This window comes from Sturnus vulgaris, chromosome 1 (genome assembly GCF_052056855.1).
Source record: "Sturnus vulgaris isolate bStuVul1 chromosome 1, bStuVul1.hap1, whole genome shotgun sequence".
NCBI lineage: Eukaryota > Metazoa > Chordata > Aves > Passeriformes > Sturnidae > Sturnus > Sturnus vulgaris.
Window position 1 is genome coordinate 37748401 of NC_142243.1, and position 14288 is coordinate 37762688.

Below are 14288 nucleotides of genomic sequence, written 5' to 3' on the forward strand. Positions count from 1 at the left end.
CTATGTTCTATTTTCCTTTCCTCTTAGACTGTGGACTTAATTATTTTGTTAGGTACCCTGGCTAGACAGAATAAAATGTTGTTCTACCCTGTCCCATGACAGTGACTTGCAGTGTCTCAAATACCAGGAATGAATAATCATATTAATACCATAGTATTAATATACCATTACTCAAGGAGTCTTATATTCAAAGGCTTTCTTATATCTCTCAGGAAATTTTCACTCTGTGAAGATGCTGTTATTTCCTGTGTTAAGAATTATTGATCAACAAATCACATTGCATGTAATTTCTATACTTCCTAGCTCTGATGCACGCCTTGGTGTTTGGCAATGTGACTGCCATAATTCAGAGGATGTACTCCAGATGGTCCCTTTATCACACAAGAACAAAGGATTTGAAGGACTTTATACGGGTCCATCACCTGCCACAGCAGCTAAAGCAAAGGATGCTTGAATATTTCCAAACCACGTGGTCTGTCAATAATGGAATTGATTCCAACGAGGTAACCAAATGAGGGAGGATTTGTTTTTGATTGTTTTGACTATGAACTATGACTATGATTCAAGGAGGGGGGTAATTTTTCTTTTGTGATTCTGTGTTTTGTGTGAAGTTACATACCAAAGAAAACCATGCCTAAAAATAAACCTGGATTATCCCAGGAAGAGGATACACAATTGAAAAAGTGGGTTTAAAACATCAGATAATGTAGTAAAATTCAGTCCTCCATGATTCTCAAATGCTGAAAGGCATTCATCAGAAACCTTTTAGATGATACCAGCAGAAATGCTATAATGAGTAGCTCTGTCTTTCACTAAACAAAATATCTACATGGGGATTTTAGGTCCTTTTTAAAGGAGGGACTATGATGCTCTTTCCTTCTTCCTTCATCTTATTTATTGCAATACTGTAAACAAGTGATTTATCCTGAATTTTTATGTTATTTATATCACTACATTTTAAAATATTGCAGAATGTAACTTGAGAGAGAAATCAAGAGACAGATTTCTGGTGGTGTCTGTGCTCCCTTGTTTTAAATTACTTATCCAGGTTATGTGTTACTGTACTGCAGGAGAAATAATGGCTTCTCTCTGCTGGAGTGTTATTTGAATGGAGCACTCCCTTCAGGTTTCTTGTTATCTGTGTTATAAAACTCAGTGGTCTCTAAAGATAATGTGGAAATAAGCAAAAAGATTTGGGGGTTGGAACATTCTTTTCCCAATAAATTCTTTTTGTGCTGTGCACGGCACAAAGAATGGGATTTTCAACAGCACCTTGGCAACAGAAGGAGCTTAGTAAGATTTACAAAGGTACAAAAATGACTTAGATGTCAAAGCTTTCCTAGACATGTCTAATGATCACCTTCAGCTTTTGTACCTTCTGTACCTTTAGTCACACTGAAAGTGAGTGACTGCTGTACTACAACCACAGCTCCTGGAGAGACCATCAGTCTTTCATTATTGCCCTCCTATAGATAAAACTCCTCGTCAGAGCCCACCCTGGTCAAGCATTGGCTGATTGCACTGTTCAGATGCCACATCCCCTTAAACTACAAACAAAACTGTATTTGTGGGCTTGCAGCTTGAGAGGAAAAAATGAGACCTCATGGTCTTCCAGTTTCCATAGGTTCTTCCATTGAATATGCACCTTGTCTCCATTCCTTTCCCACCCCTCCTTCAGTGTCCAGTTGCATTATTAAACAATGAAAATAGCAACAAGAACAAAACCACATTCAATGCGGGTATTTTTTTTTTATTCCTTTTCCAGCGGTTTTACTACAGAAGTGATATTGCATATTGACGAATTTTATAAATTCTCTGTTTTCATTGTATATGTCACTGTATACAATGCTATACTTGAGCAGCCTACTGTATTCTATCACAGAGAAGAACTTGGACAAACTTAAATTGTGCATTAGAGGGAATTTGTACAAATGGTGTTATTGATCTTTTCTTCCTGCCTTTTTTTTTTTTGTGTGTGTGTTTTTTTTTCTTTTGGTCAGGCTTTTTGGGAGTTTTTTTCAGTAGTAAAAGCTATATATTTATTCATGTTTTTCCTGGAATTCATCAGTATTAAAATTTCTTAAAATAACATGTCTCACCAAGGGGATAAGAAAAATCAAAGGGAAGTATTTACAACAGCATGACATGTGCAGCACAACTACATCAGGCCACTTCTGCAAAAGTGGAAACAAATAATTGTTCCATTTTTCTCTTTTTCATCATTGGTTTCCTTCTTTTGGACAGCTTTTAAAAGACTTCCCAGATGAGCTGCGTTCAGACATCACCATGCACTTGAACAAGGAGATTTTGCAGCTCTCCCTTTTCGAGTGTGCCAGTCGTGGTTGCCTCAGGTCTCTGTCTCTGCACATCAAAACCTCCTTCTGTGCTCCTGGGGAATACCTGCTCCGGCAGGGAGATGCCCTGCAAGCGATCTACTTTGTGTGCTCAGGTTCCATGGAAGTCCTGAAGGACAGCACTGTGCTGGCAATCCTTGGTACGTCCACAGTCATAGACTCAAAGAGGAAGGATTGTCCCCCAGTTTAGGAGAACCTTCATTACTAATGGGTGGCTAATTATTTGATGAGAAAGAATTTGTTTAATTTTAATCTTCAATACCTATTCTATGTACACTCCTTTTTTATTTTTTTTAAGTTTAAACTTCCTTATATTTTGATCTAAGGAACTTTCAATTGCCAGATTGTTAGCTGTGCAATATTTCACTTTTGGTTTCCCTATATCTATTCTCTCTTCTTTTCATGTAAAGAGGTACTTGCAGGCTTTTGACACAAATTGCTGCTTTCTGCTGTATTTGGTGATGGATATTGACAGCTCAAAGAACATTGGTCATCAGTTCTTAAATATTTCATGAAAATTAGTGACCAGGCAATGCTCCCACTAATGCTCCAAATGAAAGAAAGCATTAAGAGCCTACTTTGGCACTTGCCTACAAACACCCTTTGCAGAAACGCCGTGTGGTTTAAAACAAACATTATTGGCTCTGCTCCCCCAAGCTGCTTCATGCTAACTGATGCTGTCTGCAGTCATCTGAGTATGTTGGAACTAAGAAAGGCCAGAAATTCTGTTCTAATAAATTTTTAGTTGTTGTTTGCAAGATTAATGTTTTTACTCATTGAGGTTTAAGCATCTGTACCCATAAATTTCTGTAATTTGCCTCAATCTAAGGCCTACCAAAGAAATTCTCTTTATCTTCAGCTAAAGGATGATTAGACCTGTCTTGGTTAATGTTTATGAAGCTTTTCAGCAAAATAAAATATACAATTTTATTCTAAAAGTAGATAATTATTTTATTATGGTTTTAATAGCTCTTTAGACTTAAATGCATTCTTCTTTCTAATAACTTTTAATATTCTTATAAAACAGAGTTAAAAAGAACATTTCCTTTTTTGCTTTCCTTCCTGTTTCGTGGGATTACACTAGACTGCTGATAATGCCAGCTTCTGGTCTCCTGTAATTGAATTTCCTTTTTTTTGCTAGAATGCATTTGATTGGTCTTTTTTTTAGAATATAAATGTGATACAGGTCCTACTTGTTTCAGAACTCTTTCATTCTATTAGATTGACAGTCCACATCACTCCATCACTTGTTCGTTTTGAGGAAGTTTAAGAATCTCTTGATTTCATTGGATCACAGAGATCAAAGATATAAAATAGGACTTATAATAAAACATAAGCTAAAAGCCAGAAAAAGTTCAAGAGGTACTTCCATTGGAATTATGATTTCATTAACGATTCCACCTTCAGGCACTTCTGAAAATGTTAATTAAGGCATCATTGTGTAATGGTGACAATCAAAACAATAAGAAAGAGACTGGTGGATTTCTGAGAGAAGTTATTAAAATCATAATGCAGAAAACATAAACATAACACAATGAAATAATGTTTAGTTACAGTGAATGGGAGCTTCATCATTTAAACCTAATTAACACCAGCAGAAGGTAAATGCATCAAACATGTAGGTCCCTATGAGAAATTGTGTTACTGATGTCATGTAAATCCAAGACAGCAGTTTTTTCCCTGACAATGCTGAGTTACTTGCAGTTCCCACAATATTTTATAACTCTGTCCTGATTCTAATTCTAGTGGATTAGTTTTTGTTTACTGAACCTTTCTCACTAACAAGCACTGCAGCAACAACTCAGTGGAATGCTCTCATTAAATACATCTTTCCTTCCTCTAGAGACTATTACTTTAATAATGATGGTTAGGATATATTTTATGAGACAATATGTTTTAATATGAGTTATGCATTGTTTGAGCATATATCTTTGATTTGTTTAAAATATTAACAATGTTATTTTTAATATATCCATAATGAGAACATTTATAACTTCTACTGCATGTCCTTGATTTATTGAAAAACAGATGCGTCTGTGAGAAACATGTATAAATAAGCTTATTATCCAATTAAAGAAAAAAGAAAAGAGCTACTAAGAATAGCTGAAATGATTCTGTTATGTAACAAATGTTGACATTCAAGGTAGAAGCATTTAATCACTTCGTTAATTCTACATAAAATTTCAGGTTACTACCTAAAGCCTTTGCTGCATGATTTTAATTTGAAAAAGAAACATACTAGCTCTACCAGATCAGTTGTAGTATCTTTAAGCCTGAAATTACTTCAAAATTTTAACTGCAATCAAATAAAAATCTAACATTTTTACCAAAATGTTTATGCAGTATTGATACTAATACATTTCGTATATCTAAAAAGATTCTAATGAAGATGTTTTAAGGATCAGTTTTGGTATATTTGAAATATTCTTTCCTTTTTCCACATTAACAGCTAGCAATAAATTAACATTGCCAGCCCTTTGCTTCATATAATGTAAGAAATCTAATATCTTGTCGATCTTTACAGTAGAACGTGTAAGTGTATTACTGCTTATGCTTTATGCTGTATTTTATTATGTAGCAATACATGTTGTGAAGAACAATGACAGATGTTGTTGTTACCTATCAAATTTCCCTTTCCCAGATTGACCTAAGCTCATACCAGTTCTCATTTATTCTAACAGAGATTTTTAAGAGACCCCAATATATCATTAATATATGTATATTCCTGGCATAAGAGAAAACTCCCTAGCCTGAATTTATGAACTCAGTACTTTTGAGAAAGCTGTCCAAGCTCCATGTAAATAAGAAAAAAAATATTTTTTCTAAAGGTACTAAAAGTCATATTTCAAAGTGTAAAACTATCCTATTTAAGAAGATTCAGGGATGGTTGGCTGATTAGTTTAACTTACCCTGCAAGCTGACCATTTCCTGTGTAATATACAGTTGGAATCACATGCTGAGTGGATTTTCCAATGTGACAGTCTTAACTTATTATTTATTAATCACAGAATAATGTAAGATTGAAGGGACCTTCAGACCCTTCAGCTACCCAACTTAAACCTGCTTAAAACAGGGCAAATTTATCTCAGATTCCTCAGGGCTATGTCCAGGCAAGTTTTGAACATCTCCAAGGATGCTCACAATTCCACAGCCTCTCTGGGCAGGCTGTTCCACCGTTCTTGACTTACATTTCCTGATTTATAACAAGAATTTAATTTGTTGCACCCTGTGCCCAGTACATCTTGTTTCCCTGTGCACTCTGAAAAGAAGTTTAACTTAGTTTTCTCTACAATTTTCTGCTGGGCTCTTGAAGACAGTAATAATATCCTTCCTTTGCCTTCACTTCGTAAGATGGAGTAAAACCCTGTTTTTTCAGCCTTTTCCCATAAATTATATTCTTTAGTCCCTGATTCTTGGTAGCCTTTTTTTGGACTCACTCTGTTATATCAATATTCTGGCTTGTACTGGGAAGCACAAAACTGGACACAGTAGTCCAGATGAGGTATGACAAATGTAGAGGGAAAGAGTCATTTCCTGGGACTTGCTGACTCCACTCTTGCTACTGCATGTAACTTTCGGGGAAAACCTCTGGTTCAATGACTCCACTTTGGAATTCATACCTCAGAGCAGATGTTTATGGAAGCTTTTAATTATAAATTTTTTGTGCTCCTTAATATAAGGTCAATTGAAGTTTTTAATAAAACCAGTGTTCTAAGGCAATCTTGCCCATAAATGAAAAAAAACAGCATAACTATTCTTTCTTAGGCCATTTTTTCTTCTCTACAGATATGTTAAAACGTTGTCTTAACACCTGCATGTTTTAAGACATACACAAAAACACCTGACAATGGCTTTTTGAAAAAAATTTGCACCTGCTATTAGTTACTAGCATAAATCTTCATTTTATACATATTTACTTTATTGCTCCCTTAAATCAGCCAGTTACCTGTCTGGAAATTAGTTTTCATACCTTTAGTTAATTGTGTATAAGTTTGCTTCTGCAAAAAAAGGAAAAAAAAATAGTCTGTGATCCTTTAGCCTGTTATTAATTAAACAAGACATTAGTAACAATGGGATTTCAGGTTTAGGTGTAGCAATTATATTAAACAGCTTTATGATTCAAAAAAGAAATAATGAATTTATGCTCTGAAGATAATTTTTTTTTTAATTCTCTTTTAGGTAAAGGAGATTTAATTGGAGCAAACCTATCTATTAGGGATCAAGTTATTAAAACAAATGCAGATGTTAAAGCTCTAACATACTGTGACCTCCAATGTATTATACTCAAAGGCCTCTTTGAAGTGCTCGACCTCTACCCAGAGTATGCTCACAAGTTTGTTGAAGACATCCAGCATGATCTCACTTATAATCTAAGAGAAGGCCATGAAAGTGATGTAAGTATCTCTAAAGGTCTCTGTGGTTTTTGTAATTTTCCAGGTGGTTCGCATAGTTTAGCAATCTCTTATATTTTTGTCACAATAAAGAAATAATTTGCAAGTTATGTTATAGGAACTGCTGATTCCATGTTTGATAATTCAGATATTACCTACATGAATTTTTCAATCAGTTGGTCAGTTCCTAAGCATTGATCAACCTCTCTGCTTCTCATTTTCCATAACATCATCCACGAGAAAAAATTCTTTATTTTTTCATATTTTTTGTTTAAGTCTAAAAAGAATTCATAGTTATATAAACTATGTGTCCAAACAAAGGTTTTTAGCCATACCTTTTATAGAAGCTCGTGTGCCAGCCTAATGAACATTCATTTCATACATCATTGGTTATCACTTTTAGTTAAGAATGTCATCACACACACTGAAAATGAAAACAGTTGTTTCTCATATACTGCAAACGAAATGTGTTTTTCCACCTAAACTAGTACTTTATTTTGGGAAAAATAAAAAGAAAAATGAAAATCCCCAAACAAAAACAAAACAAGAAATTCCAAATAAAGCATTCCTTAAAGGCTTCCGTACAGACTCATCAAAGTAATTTCACTGATATTACATAGAAAATATATATATTAGGACTGTAATAGTATGACATGTCTCTTTTTCTGACTTTATCACATGAATGCTCAAAGACAGTTATAGCCAAACTCAAGATGGTGTTTAACAGTTCAGGTGTTTGTTTTGTGCTTCTAACACAGAGAGAAGTAACATTGGAAAAACATGAATTTTCACATGGATAGGATACTCTCAAGACAGGGGACAAATATAATGCCAAGGAAGGGTGCACAAAAGTACTTTTCAGTGCAAAACACCGATGAGTTTGATATATGGGCTGATTTTTCTACATAGCTTCCTATTAGGTGTACTTTGGTGCCAGTGTTTCCACAGCAACACTCTATTAAGCCATTGCAGCAGAAAGGAGTCCATACATAAGTGTGCACTTCTGGAGAGGAAAATAACCAGGATATCTCATTTGTTTGTCTCTTGAAATGTCTCCAAACTTCCTGATGCTGAAAACAGCAGCTGAGAGTACACAGCTGTTCTGAGAGCCTGGTGATTAGTTTGTAAAACACATTTCCCTTGGGGAGGAATGTTTGATCTGAAAAGGAGTAAAACTCCATGTAAAGATAGGGTTTGAAAATTATTGCATTCCCCACTGCAGTTTTGTAGTGGAACTTGATGGATCCCCACAATGTGTTGCTCCCTGCTTTTCTGTGTGGTGACAAATCTGGAGATCACCCTCTCAGCTGTATTCAGTTTTTATAAATTCAGGGACAACTCTTCCCAATTAAAGTCAGCTGGGAGACGTACAGACTCTCTGCTGAGAGAAAGCCTACAGCAGCCTTGAAGGTGAGTGTTTTTCAGGCTCTCTGAGGAGGATGGGATTTAAAGCAATGTGGGATGCATCCAAGTAACTTTTCTGCTTTAAAGTAGAAAATATTTAGAGCATTTTTGAATATATGATGTATTTTCATGGTATAATCTTTTGCCTTAAAATTAAAGGAAAGAATATCTCGACATGGAGTAGCATCCAATGTCGCAGGCAGATAAACAGAATTCAAGACAGATTATCAGTGTCACTTTTGTCTACATCTTCTGCTTAACTGTTCCCTCTGCTACTATTTCTCTTGCAGTAGAGCATCACATTTCTTTTCCAGCCATTTTATTTATCAATAAGGATAAACAGCACAAATAAGGCAGCCAAAAATTGTACCACCAAAAAATCAGATGGTACATATGAGGACAGATATCTATGTCAGTAGCAACTGTGCTTGGTCAACCATACACTTTGCTTTAGCTGGAAAATAATTGTAAACAGAAATAATTGAAGTTATCTGATGGTTAGTCTCAGAGAAAAGTAAGGAGAAAGTTTTCAGATGTACAGTTTGTAGGTATGTTAATATGACTTCTTGCTGCTTTTTTTCCTTTTTCTTAAATACAGCACTTGGGAATGGTGTTATGGGAGAGTTTGTCAGCTAGGCCACTGTATCTGGATTCCCCCTCCCTAACACAGGGAGTTTTACTTTTGAGAGTATCTGTGACTTCTGCAGCTTTATGGAATTTTTGGATTTGGAGAACTTTTCCATAGTTAAAGAGTAGATTTACTAATTTTAATAAGTCTGTTTCTCCATCTCTTTTTCTTAGATGTTTTAAATGACTGTAAATCTGTAGCTGAATGTGAATTTAACACTTCTTAAAATGAATCACCAGCAGTATTTAGGGTGAGGTGAACTGCAGGGTGAAATAACATGAATTTCCCCACTATGACTTGGGAGCTGTCTTCCAGTCAAAGTCCACAAAACCTACTGTAGGTTGAAGATTTATTAAAACTTTAAGCCAACATTAAAAAGCTGAGACTGAATAAGAATTTAGTCCTGTTAAATAAGTAAGAATTTATCCCCTTTCCACATTCATTGTGTGATTAAAATTGAATCACAGATTTGAACTGGATTAGAAGCGTGTGGACAAAAAAGGGGTCAGAAGTCATCTGTAGTGTCCTTCTCCTGAAGTGTCAAAATTGGATATTTGGCACTAGATTGTATATTTTCTCTACCTACACACACACAAAAAGGAAACATTTTAAATTTATTTTCTTGGTTCATTTGCAAGTCTAAGAGGATATATAATGATGTGCTTCATTGGCACTAAACTCCAAGGAAGGTATAACTGTGGAAAAGGCCCAAGGACTTCCATGGTTGTGTCACTTTTCAGTAAAATGAGGGGATGTAACCAGGTTTCCCAGTGATAAGTAAAAACGATAGCTGTCTGGCAATAGACTGATTCCAAGCATTCTTTAGCAATCTTGGAAGAAAAGCCCAGATTTTAAGTACAGGACAAGTCAACTATTTCAGGCTCTGAGTAAAAGGTAGAGAAACACAAAATCAGAGAGATGGAGTTTGAATGATTCCTCATGATAACTCTTAAGCCAGGAATTGCTAAGTGATTTATTATTAAAACCATTAATGTCTGTTCAGCCACACTGGCAGTGCTACTTGGCCATCTTTTTATACATTTTCATCACAGCAAGATATGAACTAGGAGAAGAGACTTTTTGCTGATTTTGCATATTCTGCCCCTTGCTTTCTTTGCTCCCTTTTGATCAATAAACCAATAACTGTGTTTGTAAATGTATTCAACTATTTGAGGACAGTTAGAAAATCCTAATTTTTTTGGTAGCTGGAGTTGTGACATTAAAATAATTCAGCAATTTCAACCGATTTTTCTAGGTCTGTGTCTATGCTGTCATAGTAAGGAAATAGTTTGCTGAGTGACACGGATTTTGACATGTACCTCACCCGATCTGTATAATTTTTCCCTATGAATTACAAATTGCATATGTGTTAGGCAGTGAGAGTATCCCATATCTCATTTGATAAAACTAAGCACTCAGAAGAAGGTTCTTAAAACATATGTGGATACATCTACACACATACATTAATATGAAAGAAACTGGGAATTATTTTGTTATCCACCAGTTATTTGATGCATTTAGAGAGTAGTAGTAGTTGTTCATAACTCTGAATTTTCCTTAGAAGAACTCAGAATAAGTAAATGGTTTGACATTATCTTTGTAGGCTTTGTGAGAATTTATTGTTTCTGATTATTTCTTATGTCCATGCAGAAGAATTTACAGTATAGACAGCACTATTCAGATTTTAAAAATAAAGAAAAATGAACCAACAACACAAAAACCAACCAAAAATCAAACCAAAGGCTTGTTAGAGCCACACTGATAAAAAGAACAAGCAGCCTCCTTGACACCTATACTATCAAGCTATAATTAAGTCCCAAAGGAAGACAAGGCACATGAAGGCACAATCTTTGTCTCACTAAAGTTCTATTGATGTGAGTCATTTTCAAAAAGTAGAGGTTATAATCCTGGAGAGTCAAAAATCTTTGTTTGTACATAGGACTTGCAACTAAAAATAATCTACTTTTCCTTTTGTACACTTAAAAGTAATGTTCTGGCTCCTACAAAAGCTTTCCTTTCCCTCTCCCCAAAGAGGAAGCTGATCTCTAAATGAAAACAGTTTGTGAAACACAAGGAAGGATTGATTCTGTCATTCTGTCACTGCACTGCAATGTAAATGAAACATAATGACAAGGGTTCATGAAAATGTGGTAGATTCCTTCTCCAGTTGGGAATACAGAGTCGTACTGCAACTTAGCCAGGGTCCTTGGTAATAAAATAAAAAAATAAATAGACAAACACATTTTAAGAGGCAATCTAGCAACCAAGAAGCAATAAAACCAAAGGATCTCCCTCTATCTTCTCTCTGAAAGGCATTGCCTGACAAAATAGGGATTAATTCTTGTCCTTTGGAGAGGCTGGTGTTTAGAATTTATTAAATTTTAATGACTGAGTCGTGAGGAATTTTTAATATAATAAAGCTCACATTGTTATTAGCAATATCTAAGAAATTATGAGGGATGTTCCTAATTTGCTATTGGAAAATCTGACAGTTTGACCAAATCAATTGTTCATAAAGGTGAAATCAGCTATAAGCAGTGGAGCATACAATAGAGGGGAGAGCTAGGGAAGAAAAATGTCTACAAATTCTAATCTAAAATATACTGAGCTTTCTGGTTTGTTCCAGCTAAGCCTTAAGTAAGTATTTTAAAAGCACATTAATAATTCCTCTTCATGTCATTTTAACTGTTTATTTGAAGACTTTTATTTCTTTATTCTAACTATTGGCATTGCCCTTGGAAATGAATAGCAAAAAATATTTTGAATGCAAGCACAAAATTGAGATTAAATCCTGCCTTGTCACTGTTTAGTTTTCAGCTAGTAGATTACATCTTTGACATGCATTCATTCTTGCCTCTTTATTCATGCCTTTTCCAGATCTAGATTTCTACTATAGGTCATCTGAATTTATGACTGTTGTTTTCCAATATAGCAATAACACTTTCTATTACATATTTGATTATCTATTATGAATAAGCAATGAAAATAGTGTGAAATTTCTGATTTTTTTAATGCATTGATTGTCTGCATAGTAAATAGTATTTCCCTTTAAAAAAGCAAATAACTTATCCTATTTGCTACTCTATAAATTACAAGGAAAAAATAAGTGTGGAGGTTTTTTAAATTGCTTTTAATCTTGGCAATTTTGTAAGATAAGAAAACTTGATAGATTACTTATTGATGAATTGAACTTCTAAAAGCAAAATTTAAAAATCTCATTTCATGGTTATTACCTATGTGTTTATAATAAAAGTCATGCATTGAAAAAATGAATTTCCAAATCAGCTCTTACTGTACTGACATACTTAGTCACTGTTCTTCTACTCCAGCCTAGATCACAGTTCATCCTGCACACTGTAGGACAATCTCAGGTTGCAAAATATTTTTAATAATAAGTAATTTTCATAGAAAATTTAACCCAAATAATTCTAACCAACTTTTTAAGATGAGATGTTTTTTTTCACACCACCCAGCAGCTGTGTAAAATGAAGTGGTTTACCTTAAAAAACTCAAAGTCCTACTTTAAGAGTAGAGCTGGATAACTTTGAGGAAAACTTATAATTTTTAAATAGCTTAGAGTATTTAAGCACCCATCTTTGTCAGTAGCTTGTCTGGCAGAGGATCATGTATTATTGTTGTAGGTGTAACTCAGTGGTGTTTATTGTCAGTAATTATAAAGCTTGCAGAATAAGAGGCCAATCAATAGCAGCTTTTGTGTTTCTATACAAGAATTATTACAATAGGTAAAATATAGAATTGAATAACACACCTAAAGCAATGGAAGTCTAGTACTTTATCTGTATGATTATTCAAAAAAACCCAAAAAAACAACTAAAATAATTTTTTAACTGTAAGCCAACTGTTTATGATCTTTCTCTTTACTCCACGTGCACATGGTTCCCTTTGCTCTAGCTGTTCTGGTAGAAGCCCTAAGTGGCTGATGGCTGAACAGCCACTGCTTCTGCCTGAAAAACACCATATATTAATTTTCCCTTTTTACCTCTTGATGTAAAGTGGTGTCTATAAACTTCTCAACTACTCAGTGATTATGGTGTAGGAATGAAGGTGCTCCTCATACTGTCATAAACGAAACTAATTTTAAAACTGGTAACATATAATTAACTTTCATTCCTGATATGCTCATTGAATTGGCTCTCTTACCTGTCTCTGTGCGTGGACTACTCTCCAATTAGGGCTGCTGTCAAGTATAACTCAGTGCTCTCACATTTTACAAGCTATTCAGATTTTTTTTTTATGCTTCTGGGATGATCTGAAATATTTTTTTCCTTCTTCCCCATCTCTCTCTTCCTCTTGACAAAAAAAAGTAACTATTGCTGAACAAGGCACCACTCACACAATGTCATTTACATAGCTCAACTTCTTTATTCCTAATGGAACAAGTCATGCAGCTGAACGTGGGCGTGAGCACTGGCAAAAACAAACAAAATCAGAGCAGTTAATTCACCTGTTTTACTCTTCATTTTTTATATTAAATGGATGGGATGTATTTTAGGAATGACATCTGTCTAATAGCTCTTGCAAAATATTTCACAGGTTTCCTACCCACATTGATGACAGTAAGCATGTTTTGGTGGCTCTTTGGCTATTATGTTGGATGCTAGTTTCAAACATGGAAATCCACTGCAATAACCTCCTCCCTGTGCAGGGTTACAGTCAGTCCTTCCTCCACACCCTCAGCCTGACAATTAAGTGCTTCCCTTACTACGGGAGCAAAGCTGAACTGGAACTATAGTCCAGGCCAGGTCTGACACCTTTTTTTGTATTCTGTTTTCATAAAGCTTGTTTGCTTGTGAGCTTAATGTGAGGTGCCTCTGAGCCATGTCTTCCCCCCGCCAGTACCCCTCAATCACCTCACTGTCGTGTTTCTAATATATTCTTCAATACAGTACACTGCTGAGAAACACTGCAACAAGGAAACGTCTGATTCAAAACAGATAGGCTTTTCTTTCCTGGTACTTTTACCCAAAGAATCTTTTTTCATTAATAATCTCCTGCTACATTTCTTTAGCCTTCAGTTATTCTAATATTTTTGAAAATAATAACAGACACCTACACTGTCTGGTTTTCTCTCTTGTAATTTTTTCTTCTGATTTGGGGTCATTTTCCAGTTAGAAAATTCATCCCACCACAACTTATTTGAGCAATTATGTAGTATTTTCAATTTTTTTCATTCCTTTTTGGTTTTTTATAAATCTTTCCATTTTAAACCTAAAACAAGTGGACAATTCACTGTAAGAGCAAATCACAAAAGATAAGGGAAAGACAAAAAGGAGGGGAGGAAATGAACCTATTTACATTAGTCTGGGACTATGTTATGTATATGTGAGCTATGTCCAAATTCCGATTCTTTTACTTTTGTGAATGGATTAAGAGACAGGAATTATGAGCTTTACATTATTTATTAAAAGCTTTAAATTATTTATTAAAATATTTTCGCAAGTAGACCTTAGCAATTCCTTGACAAATACAAAAAAAAATTCATTGTAACTA

The 14288-nt window shown here is 34.8% G+C and overlaps 1 protein-coding gene across 2 annotated transcripts in view; it reads left to right on the forward strand.

Annotated features, from left to right (window-relative positions):
- KCNH8 (potassium voltage-gated channel subfamily H member 8) overlaps nt 1-14288 on the forward strand; it is a 173195-nt gene that overhangs the window by 133891 nt on the left and 25016 nt on the right. For both annotated transcript variants that reach the window (XM_088164006.1, XM_014883348.2), the window contains exons 9-11: nt 304-503; nt 2245-2494; nt 6534-6748. In XM_088164006.1, the coding sequence (XP_088020132.1) occupies nt 304-503; nt 2245-2494; nt 6534-6748 (665 nt within the window). The remainder of the gene's footprint in view (nt 1-303; nt 504-2244; nt 2495-6533; nt 6749-14288) is intronic.